This window comes from Berghia stephanieae, chromosome 1, assembly GCF_034508935.2.
Source record: "Berghia stephanieae isolate SIO BIC M18660-M18661 chromosome 1, UCSD_Bste_1.3, whole genome shotgun sequence".
Lineage (NCBI taxonomy): Eukaryota > Metazoa > Mollusca > Gastropoda > Nudibranchia > Aeolidiidae > Berghia > Berghia stephanieae.
Genome location: NC_088360.1, coordinates 44,571,129 through 44,585,115, shown reverse-complemented (window position 1 = coordinate 44,585,115; position 13,987 = coordinate 44,571,129). Strand labels below are relative to the sequence as shown.

General features: G+C 36.0%; 1 protein-coding gene across 2 annotated transcripts in view; it reads right to left on the bottom strand.

Moving 5' to 3' along the window:
- Positions 1-3,979: 3,979 nt before the first annotated feature.
- The window catches only part of LOC144975651 (WD repeat-containing and planar cell polarity effector protein fritz homolog), a 34,711-nt gene continuing 24,703 nt past the window's right edge, over positions 3,980-13,987 (bottom strand). The window contains exons 21-27 of one of the 2 annotated variants that reach the window (XR_013645961.1): positions 13,562-13,625; positions 13,011-13,101; positions 12,326-12,429; positions 11,749-11,861; positions 11,150-11,238; positions 5,845-7,336; positions 3,980-4,401 (exon numbers count right to left, since the gene is read on the bottom strand). Coding sequence is in view for 1 of the 2 variants with exons in the window: in XM_078919839.1 (XP_078775965.1) it covers positions 7,242-7,336; positions 11,150-11,238; positions 11,749-11,861; positions 12,326-12,429; positions 13,011-13,101; positions 13,562-13,625 (556 nt within the window). In the remaining variant the exon portion in view is untranslated. Of the gene's footprint in view, positions 7,337-11,149; positions 11,239-11,748; positions 11,862-12,325; positions 12,430-13,010; positions 13,102-13,561; positions 13,626-13,987 lie in introns of both variants that reach the window. The other variant, XM_078919839.1, reaches the window with a different exon arrangement.

Here is a 13,987-nt window from a genome sequence, read left to right as displayed (position 1 = left end):
TACACCAGTGTTGGAGTTAATTTATTATTAAAATGTACTGTCAACGGTCTACAAATCAATACTCTAGTGCATCAAATAGAGGGAGGTGCGCAATTTTATCAAAGAAGGGGGTGGTGGTGGGAGGATGTGAATTTTGACCAATCCATATAGAGGGGGAGGGAGTTTAGGTGCGCATTTTGGTCATTTTCTAATTTAGTTAAGGCGAAATGGGGATGTACCAAATGGTTCTCTTTTAATCAAATGTACTGCTAGTAAAGTACCAGCGACAGCATAGAGAGTATCTTTTTCAAAATGATTTAATTATCGGACAACTTGGCATAGCAAACTTTTAAGTTAAATTACAGTGGAGCACAGATATAAGGAACAGCCCCCAGAAATGAAAATAGTTTGTTACATCTTCCGTCAGCCTCTTACAAAATATTTCTCTTCTCTTCCCTCTTGAGCAAGGATGGTTTAGGAGGAGTTAAAAAAAGGTTGGCAAGATCTGGAATGAATTGAGTTGACTGGCTTCATAGAGATGCCTGGGAGAACTTTGATGTTCCATAAAAATCAAAGAGGACTGATAATGGGGGATCCCAATAGCTCTGTTGGTAGACCAATTGCTTCACATACTAAGGGACTGAGATAAAAACTTTTAAAAAAATCAACTAAAATTCCCTTGATTCATCTCATTGATTGAATTCCGGAAGACTGGAATAACCCAGGTGTCACCACAGTGCAGCGCCTCAAACTGAGCAAGGGCGAGTTGACTTGCTCAAGGCCACACAACACAGTTGGTTTTCGAACTCAGTACCTTTCGGGTATGAAGCAAAGACTGTACTGCTCAGCCATGCTGCCCCATCGATCCTGGGTGGCGTTGAGATTTTTGTTCTGTACACCCAGCAGTGATTAAGTAGCTGGGTCTGTCAGATCTGACAAAAGTACTTTGCCATAGACTAGCATCCTATCCGAAGTATTCCTTCACAGGTATTGGGCCCATGGAGCCGGAGTTTATCCCAGTTTCTATAGCGTGAAATAGACAAAAGCAATTGCTTGCTATCCTTTGGATAGGATGCTAGTCAATCACAAAGTACTTTCCACCAAATCTAACAGACTCAGCTACCCATTCACTGCTGGGTGGACAGGAGGGTCAGAAAAAATCTCAACTGCACCCGGGATCGATCTTGGTCCCTTTGTGTGTGAAGTGAGTGCTCTACCAACTGAGCTATCGGGACTCCCATCCTATCCAATGACAAGAAAATGCTATTGTCCATTTCATGCTATAGAAACCAAAATAAACTCTGGCTCCATGGGCCTAAAGGCTCTGAGGGATTACTGGTGATAACTCGTTGTGCTCAGAAAAAAGGCAATACTGTCATGATGGAGGACATTATGATGATAAATAACATCAAAATTCAAAGATCTGTAAGTGTCAGAAATTTAGGCTTTTGTTTAGATGAATTTTTGGACATGCAAACTCACATCTTAAAATTATGTCAAAACATCCACTATTCGCTTAGAAACATTTGACACGCGCGGAACAATATCAATGAAGATGCATGCAAAATGCTAGTTCACTCACTGATCACCTCTAGACTTGACTATTGCAACTCCCTCCTGTATGGTTTGCCAAAAAGCTCGATTGCAAGACTGCAGCTACTCCAAAATAAAAAAAATAAAAAAATAAAAAATTAGCTTTTTATAGCGCAATATCCACTAAATGTGCTCAAAGCGCTTTACAAGGGGTCCCTGGTCAGCAGCAACATTTAACATAAAGGACGGGACATGTCGCCTGTTAGGCGATATTACAATTCTCCGGACAAAGACACCGCTGCACGTATTGTTACCAAATCAAAAAAGTCGGATCACATCACTCCAGTCATGCATTCGTTGCATTGGCTTCCTGTGGAGAAGCGGATTGCTTACAAACTTGCCTGTTACTGTTTCAAGTGCATCCACGGCACTGCTCCCAACTACTTATCATCTGTTCTTTCTATCTAAAATCTGAATCACTCTCTCTGTTCATTCACTTCCCTGTACTTGAACCATTTGATTCCTAAGTAGAATTAGAATTTTTCACGACATGCTTTCGCATATTCTGCTCCTGTGTGGAATGCTCTTTCAGCAGACACCAGACACCATAATTCTCTGTCCTCCTTTATTTAAATCTTTACTGAAGACAGTATTTTCTTTCAGTTTTCTGTGGGTGATTTTGTTGAATGATATATATGAACGCTTGTCGTACTATTAGGTGGACTGAGTTACCGGATGTATGTATGGCCCGCGGGTTGGTGTATCTGTATTGAAACGCCCTTGCTATTTCTTCATTCTCTATTATCCTTTCCATGCAGCAAGGTGACCTCTTTAGGCTGTTTTGTATTGTCCAACTCCTGATGTGGTCTTTTACAATGTATCGAAAGGATACATTTTTTGTAACCATTTGAGTGTTTCTCTTGGCTGGGATTCTGTGCTTGTATCTGACGTCAAGTTTGAACTGGTGTCAAACTAGACACACTGGTATATTGCTGTTGGATGTACTTTTGGTTCCTTTTTGAACTGACCTCCTTTGTCAAACTTTCTCTGGAACTTGTACTTAGTGCAGATCTGCAGTTTCTTAACTTTCTAAATACTAAAAGTAGGGTTGAATGATGTGAAACTAATTAATACATAGTGCTTTAAGGTGCCATAAAAGCCTGAAATAATACTTCAAGAACAGGGTATGTAATTTTTACCTTCCATGATTATCAGATTTCGTCACTCTTGAATTCCAGCACACTTTTTGGCTTCTCCCTCAAGAATGTTAGAGAATCGTATTTAAACATCTTTATATACCTTCGAACACTTTTATAACATCTTTATATGATACATCTTGACATTGAAATAACCTGTCTGATGTTCTTTTTATAAACTGTTGGGAAGGGTGAGATATATCAAATGATGTTCATTTTACCATATTTGTTTAATAATTTTCAATCTTGGGGGCTGGTCTTAGTCACCCCAATACACTGTATATTGTTGGCCTGCAACACCCTGGGGTCACAACGGCCTAAGAAAAAATTATGGCAAAGGGGAATGGTTCACAAAAGTGGATGACTGCATTAATCTACATGTGCTAAGAATAAGGAAACGAAGTCTCACATGGACACTTATGTATCATCCCACCTAATAATACTAATAGTTCCATTCACAAAAATGATTTCCAGAGAAAAAGTCATCACAGATTACACAGGTGTTCGCATCAGAATGCTTCCACCCCTTGGGTATAGGACTGCAGCCACAGCATGGGCAAAACAAGTTGTCCCTTTATAGACGAGGACATAGCCACGAAGGAATGACAACATATAAGCAGGATAAGAGATATTACCAGAAGCCCCTTCCCACCAACCTGAAACTTTGGACGCCTGAAGTTTTGTTTGTTTTAAGGGTTTTACGGCGCAACACATTTAGGTCATATCAGCACCAGTAAAATGGGAAAATGAAAAGTTCTAGAATTACGATAAAAAAGGCCAAGAAAAACAAAGACAAAGGGGAATTAGTTCAAATAGGGAACAGATGTAGATTCCAAGAGCACACTATCAGTGTACTTAGATTGAGATCACCTAAACGTCTCAAATGTTTACAAATCATATATATGTAAATCAAACAAAACAGTGCATAACAGAGAGATGATTTACAAGACAAAAAAATATCTCGCAAAATTCTTACTATACATTTGACTGTTTCCCATCCGGCCAGGGCCAGGACAAAACCAAGTAATTTCACTCCAAGACAAAGACAGAAAGCATGTTGGAAAACAGATATAGGGGGATTGAACACAGCTAGCGCCTCCCTGCTCACTATGGGAGGTCAGAAAATCCACACACGAAGCCTGAAGTAAAATCAAGTTGTGTATAGAAAAAAAATGACTGTTCCAATACAGATCAGCATCATTGACGCTGACAGTCATAGAACACTTCTTTAACTATAACAAGCATAACGAAGCATAACGTTAAGACCAACATTTTGTTTAAAAAAAAACTTTTATTTTTATTTGATTACAATTTTATAATCTAGATCAAGAAGATCACAATCCAATAATAAATATCAATAATTATATCAAATAAATATACAAAATATAAAAATTGACACAACATACTAACAGACATAAAACATTTTTGTCCAATTAGGTCAATATGACCTATTCAAAGTCAAATAATCTTGTCATCATCTTTACTTTGAGCCCATAGCTGGTCCTAGGCTGACATGGCAGTTTTTTGAAGCGCTTGCGGGCGCAAAAAAAAAAAAAATCACTGATTTGCATTGCGGCCCCAAAATCTGCAAATTTTTGAGATTTTGCAACGAAAATGAGACAACTTAAAAAAAATAATTAAAAATTAAACAGTAAAAGGCGAAAAAAACAGAGGGTCTTCTCTACCCCTATATCTGTTTTCCAACATGCTTTCTGTATTTGTCTTGGAATGAGATTACTTGGTTTTGTCATGGCCCTGGCTGAGAGGGAAACAGTCAAATGTGTAGTTAGAGTTTTGGGAGATGACATTTTTTGTCTCGTAAATCATCTCCGTTAGGCACTGTTATTTTTGTAATTCCATTTGAGTGTATTCTTCTTTGTGGGGACCTGCGCTTGTGTCAGGGTGAAATATTTAGATAATCTCAAACTAAGTACACTGATAACGTGCTTTTTCTTGGGTACTTTAATTGCAATTCTAGAACTTTTTACTATCCCTTTTTCTTCCTTTTTACTGGCGCTGATATGACTTTACATTTGTTGAAAGCGCTGTGAAGCCCTTAATAAACAAACAAATATGTTTCTCTTTCATGAACTAATTATGGGTTTTTAGGAAAATGAATCGCAAAGTTTTGCAAAGTTTGCTATTTTTAGCTTACAAAATTAGGGATTTTTATTTGAAAAAAACTGCCATGAGAGGTCCTAGGGCCGAGGTAGTCTTAAACAGAATTGCAAACTCATGATTCCAATAAAATAAATTAGACTGTTTAAAAATCAGGATGTTTTAACTCCAAAAAAATACACACAAATAAAAGCCATCTTCTAACCTGACGGACTTCCTTTGGATACTCATCCCTTTAGCCTCCTTCCAAAATACAAATTGGCAACAAATAAACAAAATCTAAGTATCATAAAGCTTAGATATTTGGATTCAAATACACAATGCTAATTTATCCGAAAGAACAGGTATGGGCAATACTAAAAGTCATACCTTACAGTCATTTTTTCAAATATTTTTTAAAAACTACTGCAAAATAGAAACATCCAAAAATGCCCTTTCCCAACCTGTTTTCAGGGCACAATGGAGATTCAACACAAATTTGACACTAAAAGTGCCTAAATATAGATCCCAGGAGGAAGTTTTAAGCCACTCATTATATTTCTAGAAGAGTTGCTTTTGTAGCCTGACAAGTTTGGATCTCCCGTCAAATAGATGCTAAGATGATTTCAACTGTTTTATGTTTTGTTTGTTTTTTAAGGGTTTTACGGCACTTGCAACACATTTAGGTTATATCAGCGCCAGTACAAAGGAAGAGAATGGGATAGTAAAAAGTTCTAGAATTACAATTAAAGCACCCAAGAATAATCAAGACAAAGGGGAAATGGTTCAAATAGGGAACAATTGTTTACAGAACATACATATGTAAAAGGAAAAATAATACAGTGCATAACAGAGAGATGATTTACAAGGAAAAAATATCATCTCCCAAAACTCTAATTATACATTTGATTGTTTCCCTCCCAGCTTGAGTATCCGCCCAGGGCCAGGACAAAACCAAGTAATCTCATTCCAAGACAAAAACAGAAAGCAAGTTGGAAAACAGATATAGGGGGATAGAAGACACAGTGCCTACTATGACTGTTTTAAATCTTACCTGAAAACATATATGGTAAAACTGCAAATATGGTAAAAGCTTAATGTTTGTGCTAGGAATTTAGATGACCAGGTCTTTGTGTGCGTGTGTGAGTGCCCATGTACTTGTATACAAGTGTTTATCATATTTATTCTATTATTATGCCTGCATGTAAGGTGCCTACAGTTCTGTTCATTCCGAGACCAACTTTGATTAATGGCAAAAAGTAATCTTGTATATACCATTGCCAAATTTTACAAGCTAACATTATATACAATATCATAGCTTCAAATACAGTGGAACCTCCCGATTACGACACCTCCGAATAGCGACAACCTCCTGACATTGACATTGACCCGTGGTCCCGATTTTTTTTCTATTTAAGATCAGTAAAAAAAACCCTCCAAATAACGACGTACTTTTTGATAAAACCTCCGAATAACGACATCATTTTGGCGATTTTCGGCAGTTTTCGTAGATATCTGATACTAAAAAGGGTAGCCCTATTCGTCCTTAAGGTCGAATAGCATAAAAATACCGAGTATGAGTACTCAAAAGGTTATAAAAACGATTCCTGCTTGAACCAATGAGAACGCAGCTTTTGAAACCAATGACAACGCAGCTTTTTATTTTGACGAATCTTGGCTCATATGCATTAATAAAAACCAAGGTATAAATGGAAGTGTAAGCAAGTAAACACAAAATCTTGGAAAATGTGATATTATGTGGTGATAGAAGTAGTAGTAGTAGTAGTAGTAGTAGTAGTAGTAGTAGTAATAGTAGTAGTAGTAGTAATAGTAGTAGTAGTAGTAGTAGTAGTAGTAGTAGTAGTAGTAGTAGTAGTAGTGTTTTTGTGGGAGGAGGAGGAAGAGGATGAGGAATTTTATCTAACTCACAGTGTCCGAATTACCTGTTTTTGTTTGTTTTAAAGGGTTTTACAGCGCTTGTGACACATCTATGTCATATCAACGCCAGTATAAAGGAAGAAAATTGGATAGTAAAAAACATTCTAGATTTACAATTGAAATGACATAAGAAAAAGTAAGACAAAAGGGAATGGTTTAAATAGGGAACAGATGTAGATTCTAGGAGCACACTATCAGTGTAGTCAGTTCAGATCACCTAAAAGTCTCATCCAGACATACGCACAAGAACCCTCTAAGAGGAATACACTACAATGTTTTGTTTGTTTTGTCAATGTTAATAAAAACTGGTCCCGCGAGCCTTACCACGCCCACTTTGTCCGCCATCTTGGAAACCTCTAAATAACGACACCTCCGGATAACAACATAAAAACTCGGTCCCGTGGCATGTCGTTATCGGGCGGTTCCACTGTAAACCTAAAAGTAAAGATTCCAAGTTGTTTTGATCCCAATTGTAACAAAGTTTTTATAAAACCAGCTTCACACAATTCCGAAATGAATGACTTTAACATTTCCTTCTCTCTGCTCTTCGTCTCCCTCTTGAAGTTCTTCATCTCTTCTGCCGGGATCCCTTACTAAAAATAAAAAATAAAAATAAAATAAGAACATTAAATTTTCAACAGAATTTTTCAAAAAGGGAAAACACGAACTTAAAAAAACTGATTTTATTTTTACGGTGATGATGATGACAGACCTGTAAATCACTGATCATGAAAAAGACTGAACTTTTTTCCCCTTATCACGCCAAATAGTGACAGTGATTACCATGTAAGTACCAATTTATATCGACAGGGGTGCATCAAATTATGTATAACTTGAAAACAAAAATATTTCTGAAACAAAAAAAAAGACAAACTTACTGAGACCTGAGATTAGATGAGATGTTGAGATGGCATAGAATCAGGAGGGCTATATGGATTTAATATAAGGGAGATGTGAGGGTTGAATGGGTGGACAGTTTGAAAGTGGGATGACCAAAGAGAAAGGCGAAGTGAAAGTGAAAGGGGTACCTTGACATGGAAATTGGCTTTTGCATGCTTAAACTTAAAGTCAATTTAAAGGTAAAGCTGCTCTTCCTTATCCTCTGCACAGCGTACACAACGACAACAGTTTAGTTGAGACGGTATCCCGTTCCTGACACCTGCTGACCCGGTCACGGTGAGCGGTCAATCACCGAGAGGAATTTACCTAATGGGGATTGCCGTTTCACTCAATTTAACAATGTTTTGTTTTATTGTCTGTTAGACACCCATATTGAATGAGTTGAAATATCACTACTTGGTATAAAAGTTTATATTTTCTACTTTTACTGTGTGTTTTTTATTTTTTCATAGTATTACTAGATTTCTCAATATAAGTTATCAATGAACGGTAACAAATTACACAAAAAATATAGCGGGTGCAACATTTCAAAAATTAGAGAAAAAAAAACGTTGCTATGGATTTGTCTGAATTTTATGTATTATAAAGACAAGATGTAGATACTTCTCCTCACAAAAAACGTATTTTTCCTCAACAAAAATATATCCGCTACGAGCATTCAAACTCGTCAGTGTAGTTTGGGGCTGGTCTTTAACTGCATTGCGTTGATGACAAATTGCATTTTATTCATATCATTGATAATGCCGGATGCTCTTTTTTTCCAATTTTGCTGTTGTTTGGTGACAGCTCACTGTGCCTTGTTCTCCAAGAAGTCTAAGTCTAAACTTATATTGAGTGATGTGTGGTATGCAGTGGTACTCAAGGAGGTGTTTTGGGATTATTTTGTTTGGAAAATATTTTCTGTATGTATCCGTGTAATGTTTTATTGCACTTTGAATATATTGGATTGTGTCTGCTTTGATCGATTTTGTGTGTGAAATAAAGTTGTGCACATGACTATAGGCCTTGTTTATATTGTCGAAAATTAATCCAATACTGCATGCGTCGTCAATGATGAGTGGGTCGTGGGTGCAGTTCTTTGTTTGTTGGATAATTGTAAGTGTAGACTTTTTCTTGTAAGTATTTGTGGCAGTGGTTGCCAATGAATGACCTCTGTGGTAAGCCTGTTGTGTAATGCGGTATTCTGTCCAATTCAGAGGCAATAGGACCATCCCTGAGGGTGAGTGGCTCGTGCATGAGATTTGAAAGTCTCTCCTGCGTTTTGGAGTTTGTTGTTATATTCTACTCTGTCGATATCAAACATGCAAGTGCAACCCGTTTCAAGGTTGATTTATTTATTATTAGCATCTTGGCAATGAGAAAATACAAAGAAGCTAATGAGTCGTGTGTTCAATGTGCTTTATAATGTGTACTTTTTACACATAAATTATGAGTGTGCTCCTTGCTTGTCCAATGCCGTGTCAGTCCCATAGACTAAAAGAATGTCATTAGAATAATTTGAACATTTAAATTGTTTCTTGCGGGCACGTTTCTATTTCTGTGTTAAACAAATCATACCACATGTCCTACATAATGAATTCACTGCTTGGTTATGACTTGCAATTGTGTGGTCCATGCTGTAAGAGAAAATTCCAAATTGACTGAGCGATGTAAGCAATGATATAGTGAATTAATGAATAAAATGAGTTTTAAAACACTCTGTATTACTTCTCATATCCATGCATACATAACAGCGTACATAAAATTGGGAAAAAGAAAAACCAAATACTTCACCCAATTTGGTGAAAGAAAGGGGGGGGGGGGGGGGGCAGGAAAATTCTAACAAGCAGTTGAGCTAAGTTGAGGCCCAACACACAATGTCATTTAAATATAAACATTAGCAAGATAATTCAAATTATGCAATTTAAAAATCAAATTAACTCATCATTGAAAAAAATAAAAAATAAAAATATAATTAACAATAAAACCGCAGCGAAATATACGTTTCAAGAACAAGGCTAAAGAGGTAATATCATTATTACCTGACCTACCGCGGAAAAATAATCATTACAAAATAATGAAAACTGAAGAGTAAATGAAACTTACCTCATTTCGTAGTAAAACTTGTGCCTTGTGAATCACACCCAAAAAAATTTGAAGTTTATAGTAACGTTTTTTTAGAATCCTGAGGTAATTACAAGTAATTTTATTTAAATGTTATAGAAAAATAGGCGAATTTGAATCACGGCTTTGTGAATAAGTACTGGAGATATTGAAATAAAAATTGGACCGATGGAAAGAGTAGGTCTGCGAGAATTCTTTGCATTTTGGGTGGAATTGCATCGTCACGAAGATCGTGAGGTTAAATGGTAGGAAATCATCCATTGGTATCACCCAATGCACGTCAAATCTACGTTCTGGGAATTGATATCGGCTGACCGCTGTTGACCCCGGTTACCTGTCGGGTGAGGTTACGTCGGCGCTCGGAACAGCGGGAAACTAAACGGTCAGATTTATAGTGCAGTTTAGACGCCGTGTCTGGTGCCATAGTTTAATTTGTGATCACACTAAAATCACAGAACAGGCAGTAGCAATGGCCTGGGTCTTGAGGTATACGAATATAATCAGAAAGAAAATCGCCATTCTCATTTTCGTCCTTCAACCAGAACCATTTAAACATGTTTTTTCACAGATTTTTCAATCTCCTTTAACTTTTAAGTCTGAAGCTCTACTCTATCAACGAAATTTTGAGCAGGCCCTGGCACTGACACCTCGTTCAGCAAAGTTCAAGTACTCAGGTTTGCTGCTATTGAAAAATGCAAATCACATCCAGGTATTTTACCTAGTAGTGAATGCAGAAAATTCACGAATTTTAATTGTTCAACGTCACAGGAATTTTAAAAAAGACTTGAGATAGTGATGACTCGAGAAAATGAAATCAGGGACGAGATTGTTATACCGGAAGTAATAGTTTATAGTTCTAATCTACACATGTGAATCGTCAACTCTTGGTATTCAGTGTTTGGTTATACAGATTTTTAATTCCGTCCTTGGAGGGCGGAAAGTAGTGTTATAGTTCTATCGTCGAGATACGGAACCACAGCGAGACGGAACCAAGGCGATTGGATTTAGGACTGAGAAAGACAAGCAGTACAAAAGAGGTTACACTCTCCAGTTTCTATGCCATAATAAATAATAGCATGGATATCGGCAAAGAGCAAAGCGTAGTCGTGTGTTATCGATGCAGTGTTTTTAAAACCCCTCGAAGATTTTTAGTATTTATTGTAATTATATGGTCGTTTTTTAATGACCTTAAAAAACGGGTATAATGGCTAAATATCTCACAGTACGGAATTCCGTCTTAAGACGGAATATTTACAGGTCTGTGATGATGACAAGGGAGGATGATGATGATGATGATGATGATAACAGTGATGGTGGTGGTGTTGTTGGTGATGATATTAAATAATTCATTTACATTTACTGCTATGGATGTGATTAATGTGAGGTAAAATATATAGGCTTACTTGTATTGGAGTCTGAGCCCATTAAAGCTGCTGTGTAGTCATCAATGAAGTGGTCATTTATTCGCAGGTCCCCTAAGTCAGGAAAACTCCTTAGGTTGAGAGACAAATGATAAATGAAAAAACATCATTTTAGTTATGGGAAATTTTTTAATTACATTTTATGAAGGATCATGGGAAAATACAAAAAATGAAATATAAAAGAGATAGGGAGATAGATAGATAGATAGATAGATAGATAGATAGAGAGAGAGAGAGAGAGAGAGAGAGAGAGAGAGAGAGAGAGTAAATAGAGTATGAATGTTTTTATATTGTATTATCACAATAAAGTAAAACAGCTAGTAATAAGCAGAAAAGAAATAATTGATTGACCTGCAGTTTGAAGTTTTAGGTCAAGTCTCTTAAACAGTGAAAAGAAAATATAATTTGTTGCTTTTTTACTGTGCTGTCTCCCCAATCTTTAATGACCAGTCTCATGACAAAATCCTAAGCATTCTGTGGATTGGTAAATAGTTGAATGTGCAAGTGATAAGAGATAGTGTTGTCTTGTTGCTCTCTTAATTATATTTCTCCAATCTCTAATGACCAGGACTATGACATACCCATCAGCAAACTGTGGATTGGTTAAAGGTGATTCTTCCGTTTCCCGTTGCTCCTGGTTGTGTTGGGATGAATAATACTCATGCTGCCATGGATGTTGCCTCGAACTGGGAAGCTAGAATAAAATCAAGAAATCTAATCAACGAGTACCTACAAATCACTAAATTGTGGACTTTTTAAAACCTTTAGTAAAGCGTATTCAACTTTTGTAGATAATAATTAGCATATTTTGAAATTAGCTATTAGCTAAGAGAAGAAAAAAAACCCAATAATGTTACCTGAACATATTTAAACCATTTGGAATTTACAATTCAGTGCCTGTAACACTCTGGTGTTAAACATATTTAAAAGGTATGATTAAGAAGTCTCATGAAGGTTTTATGTGCGCTCTATAATCATGGCCATTTCTTCTTATTTTCATTATAGCCAACCAATTAAACTGCAGCATTAAAAAAAAATAATTAAAACGCAGCTTTATGATTGGTTAAATATAGGAAAGGAAACATAAAGGGACACTATTTATAAAAAGGAATAGAAGTAGCCCCACCAACCATCTGATTTATTTTTATGTATACTTACTTGATCTATGAAGTTTTCCTGATTGTTGTTGGTGCTGCGATGATTACCTGACACTGCATTTGGAGAAAATCTAAATGTCCCATCATCAAAACCCTGTAAGGTATCTGAGGATGACAAGTCGAACATTTTTCCGCATATTTTTTCATCCATCTTTGAGTATAAATACCTCTCTGAATCTTGAGATAGGGCAAAGTGGGTTATTAAAAGTTCATATTGAACATTGGGATAATGAAAATGTTTCTGTTTGTTATTAAACAAGGGATACATTATGGATCTGTTACCCCTGATTTATGAGATAAAATATATTATAATTGTGCCCCACTGTCTCCATTTATAAGTATTGGTAATACTCTGTCTAAAGTGCCAAAGAGGTGTACTGGACCTCAAAATCGTTTTGTTTCAATATATTTTAATAAATTCTACTCTTTATATTTTTTTACATCAGTATTGGTGCCTGTATATTAAACATTAAGATCAAACTATATTTCGCAATTTGCATTACGCTGACAAAACGTTATCAGCCTCTTTTAAATTTTTATGGTTATTTTCAGTTACATAACAGAACCATTGTCCTTAAACCTCTTACCACTCCGGATTTTAACAAAAATAAAACAGTTATTTTATCCAAATTGTACCATTTCTGCCTTCAAACTACAACTTCCTATTTTATAGAAATCCAACATACCTAAACCATCTGATTCAATCTGTTCAGCTTTCCTTTTAGCAACTTCTGCGAGGGCTGTTTCTCCTTTCTCAGCTGCCATATAGTGAATATCCTTGAGACCAAATGATTGATTAAAAAAATCAAGACTCGCCATACTCCAAATTGCAATTGCTTCTTTCCTTCTTCTTCTTACCCCCCACCCCCCTCTCTCTCTCTCTCTTTCTCTCTCTCTCTCTCTCATCATCTCTCTTTCCACCCTCTCAACTCTATACTCCAGACATACATTTATATATATCATTTACAAATATCTCAAGAATATGCTTTTTCCAAATCATTACAATCATGAAATATAAAAATAAAAAAGAAACAAATAAAAAATTTAAGTTGCCTGGTTGGTTGTATGTAGCCAGCTTGATATTTTTCTTGACTTTGTCCCGTTATAGAGGGAATATCAGAAAAATGAACAATGAAAAATAGAAAGGCAATCAATCTTTTTATTGATTAGACCATCTAAAAATCTTTGGTAAAGCATCAGAATGCCTGATTCTTTTGTCAATTAAAAAATAGTTTACCATAAACAGATCCCTTGCACCAATATCGACAGCCAATAGGAATGCTTTATCAAACCTTACATATCTGTAGATAAAAAGAAATGTTAATACTCAACTAATGAAGCAAAAAGCAAGATCAAGATCGTGGATTTAATCCCAGGTGAAAACTCTAATAGCATTGAACCAAAATGAATATAGCAGCTTTTTTAAAAAAAAGTATGAAATGCTTAGAAGGGCAAAATCCTTTTTCAGCCAACAACAAAAAGAATTGAAAAAAAAACAAAAAAAAAAACCCAGTCACAACTGGTAAGGACAGAGCATCAAACCAAAACGTCATAAGTAAGTGAAGAACATGATTAAAAAAAAAAATCTGCTGTAAAGAATTGGAAAGGTAACGAAATGAAATTAATTATAGAAGGATGGGATGGTTTAATCATTCTCAACTTA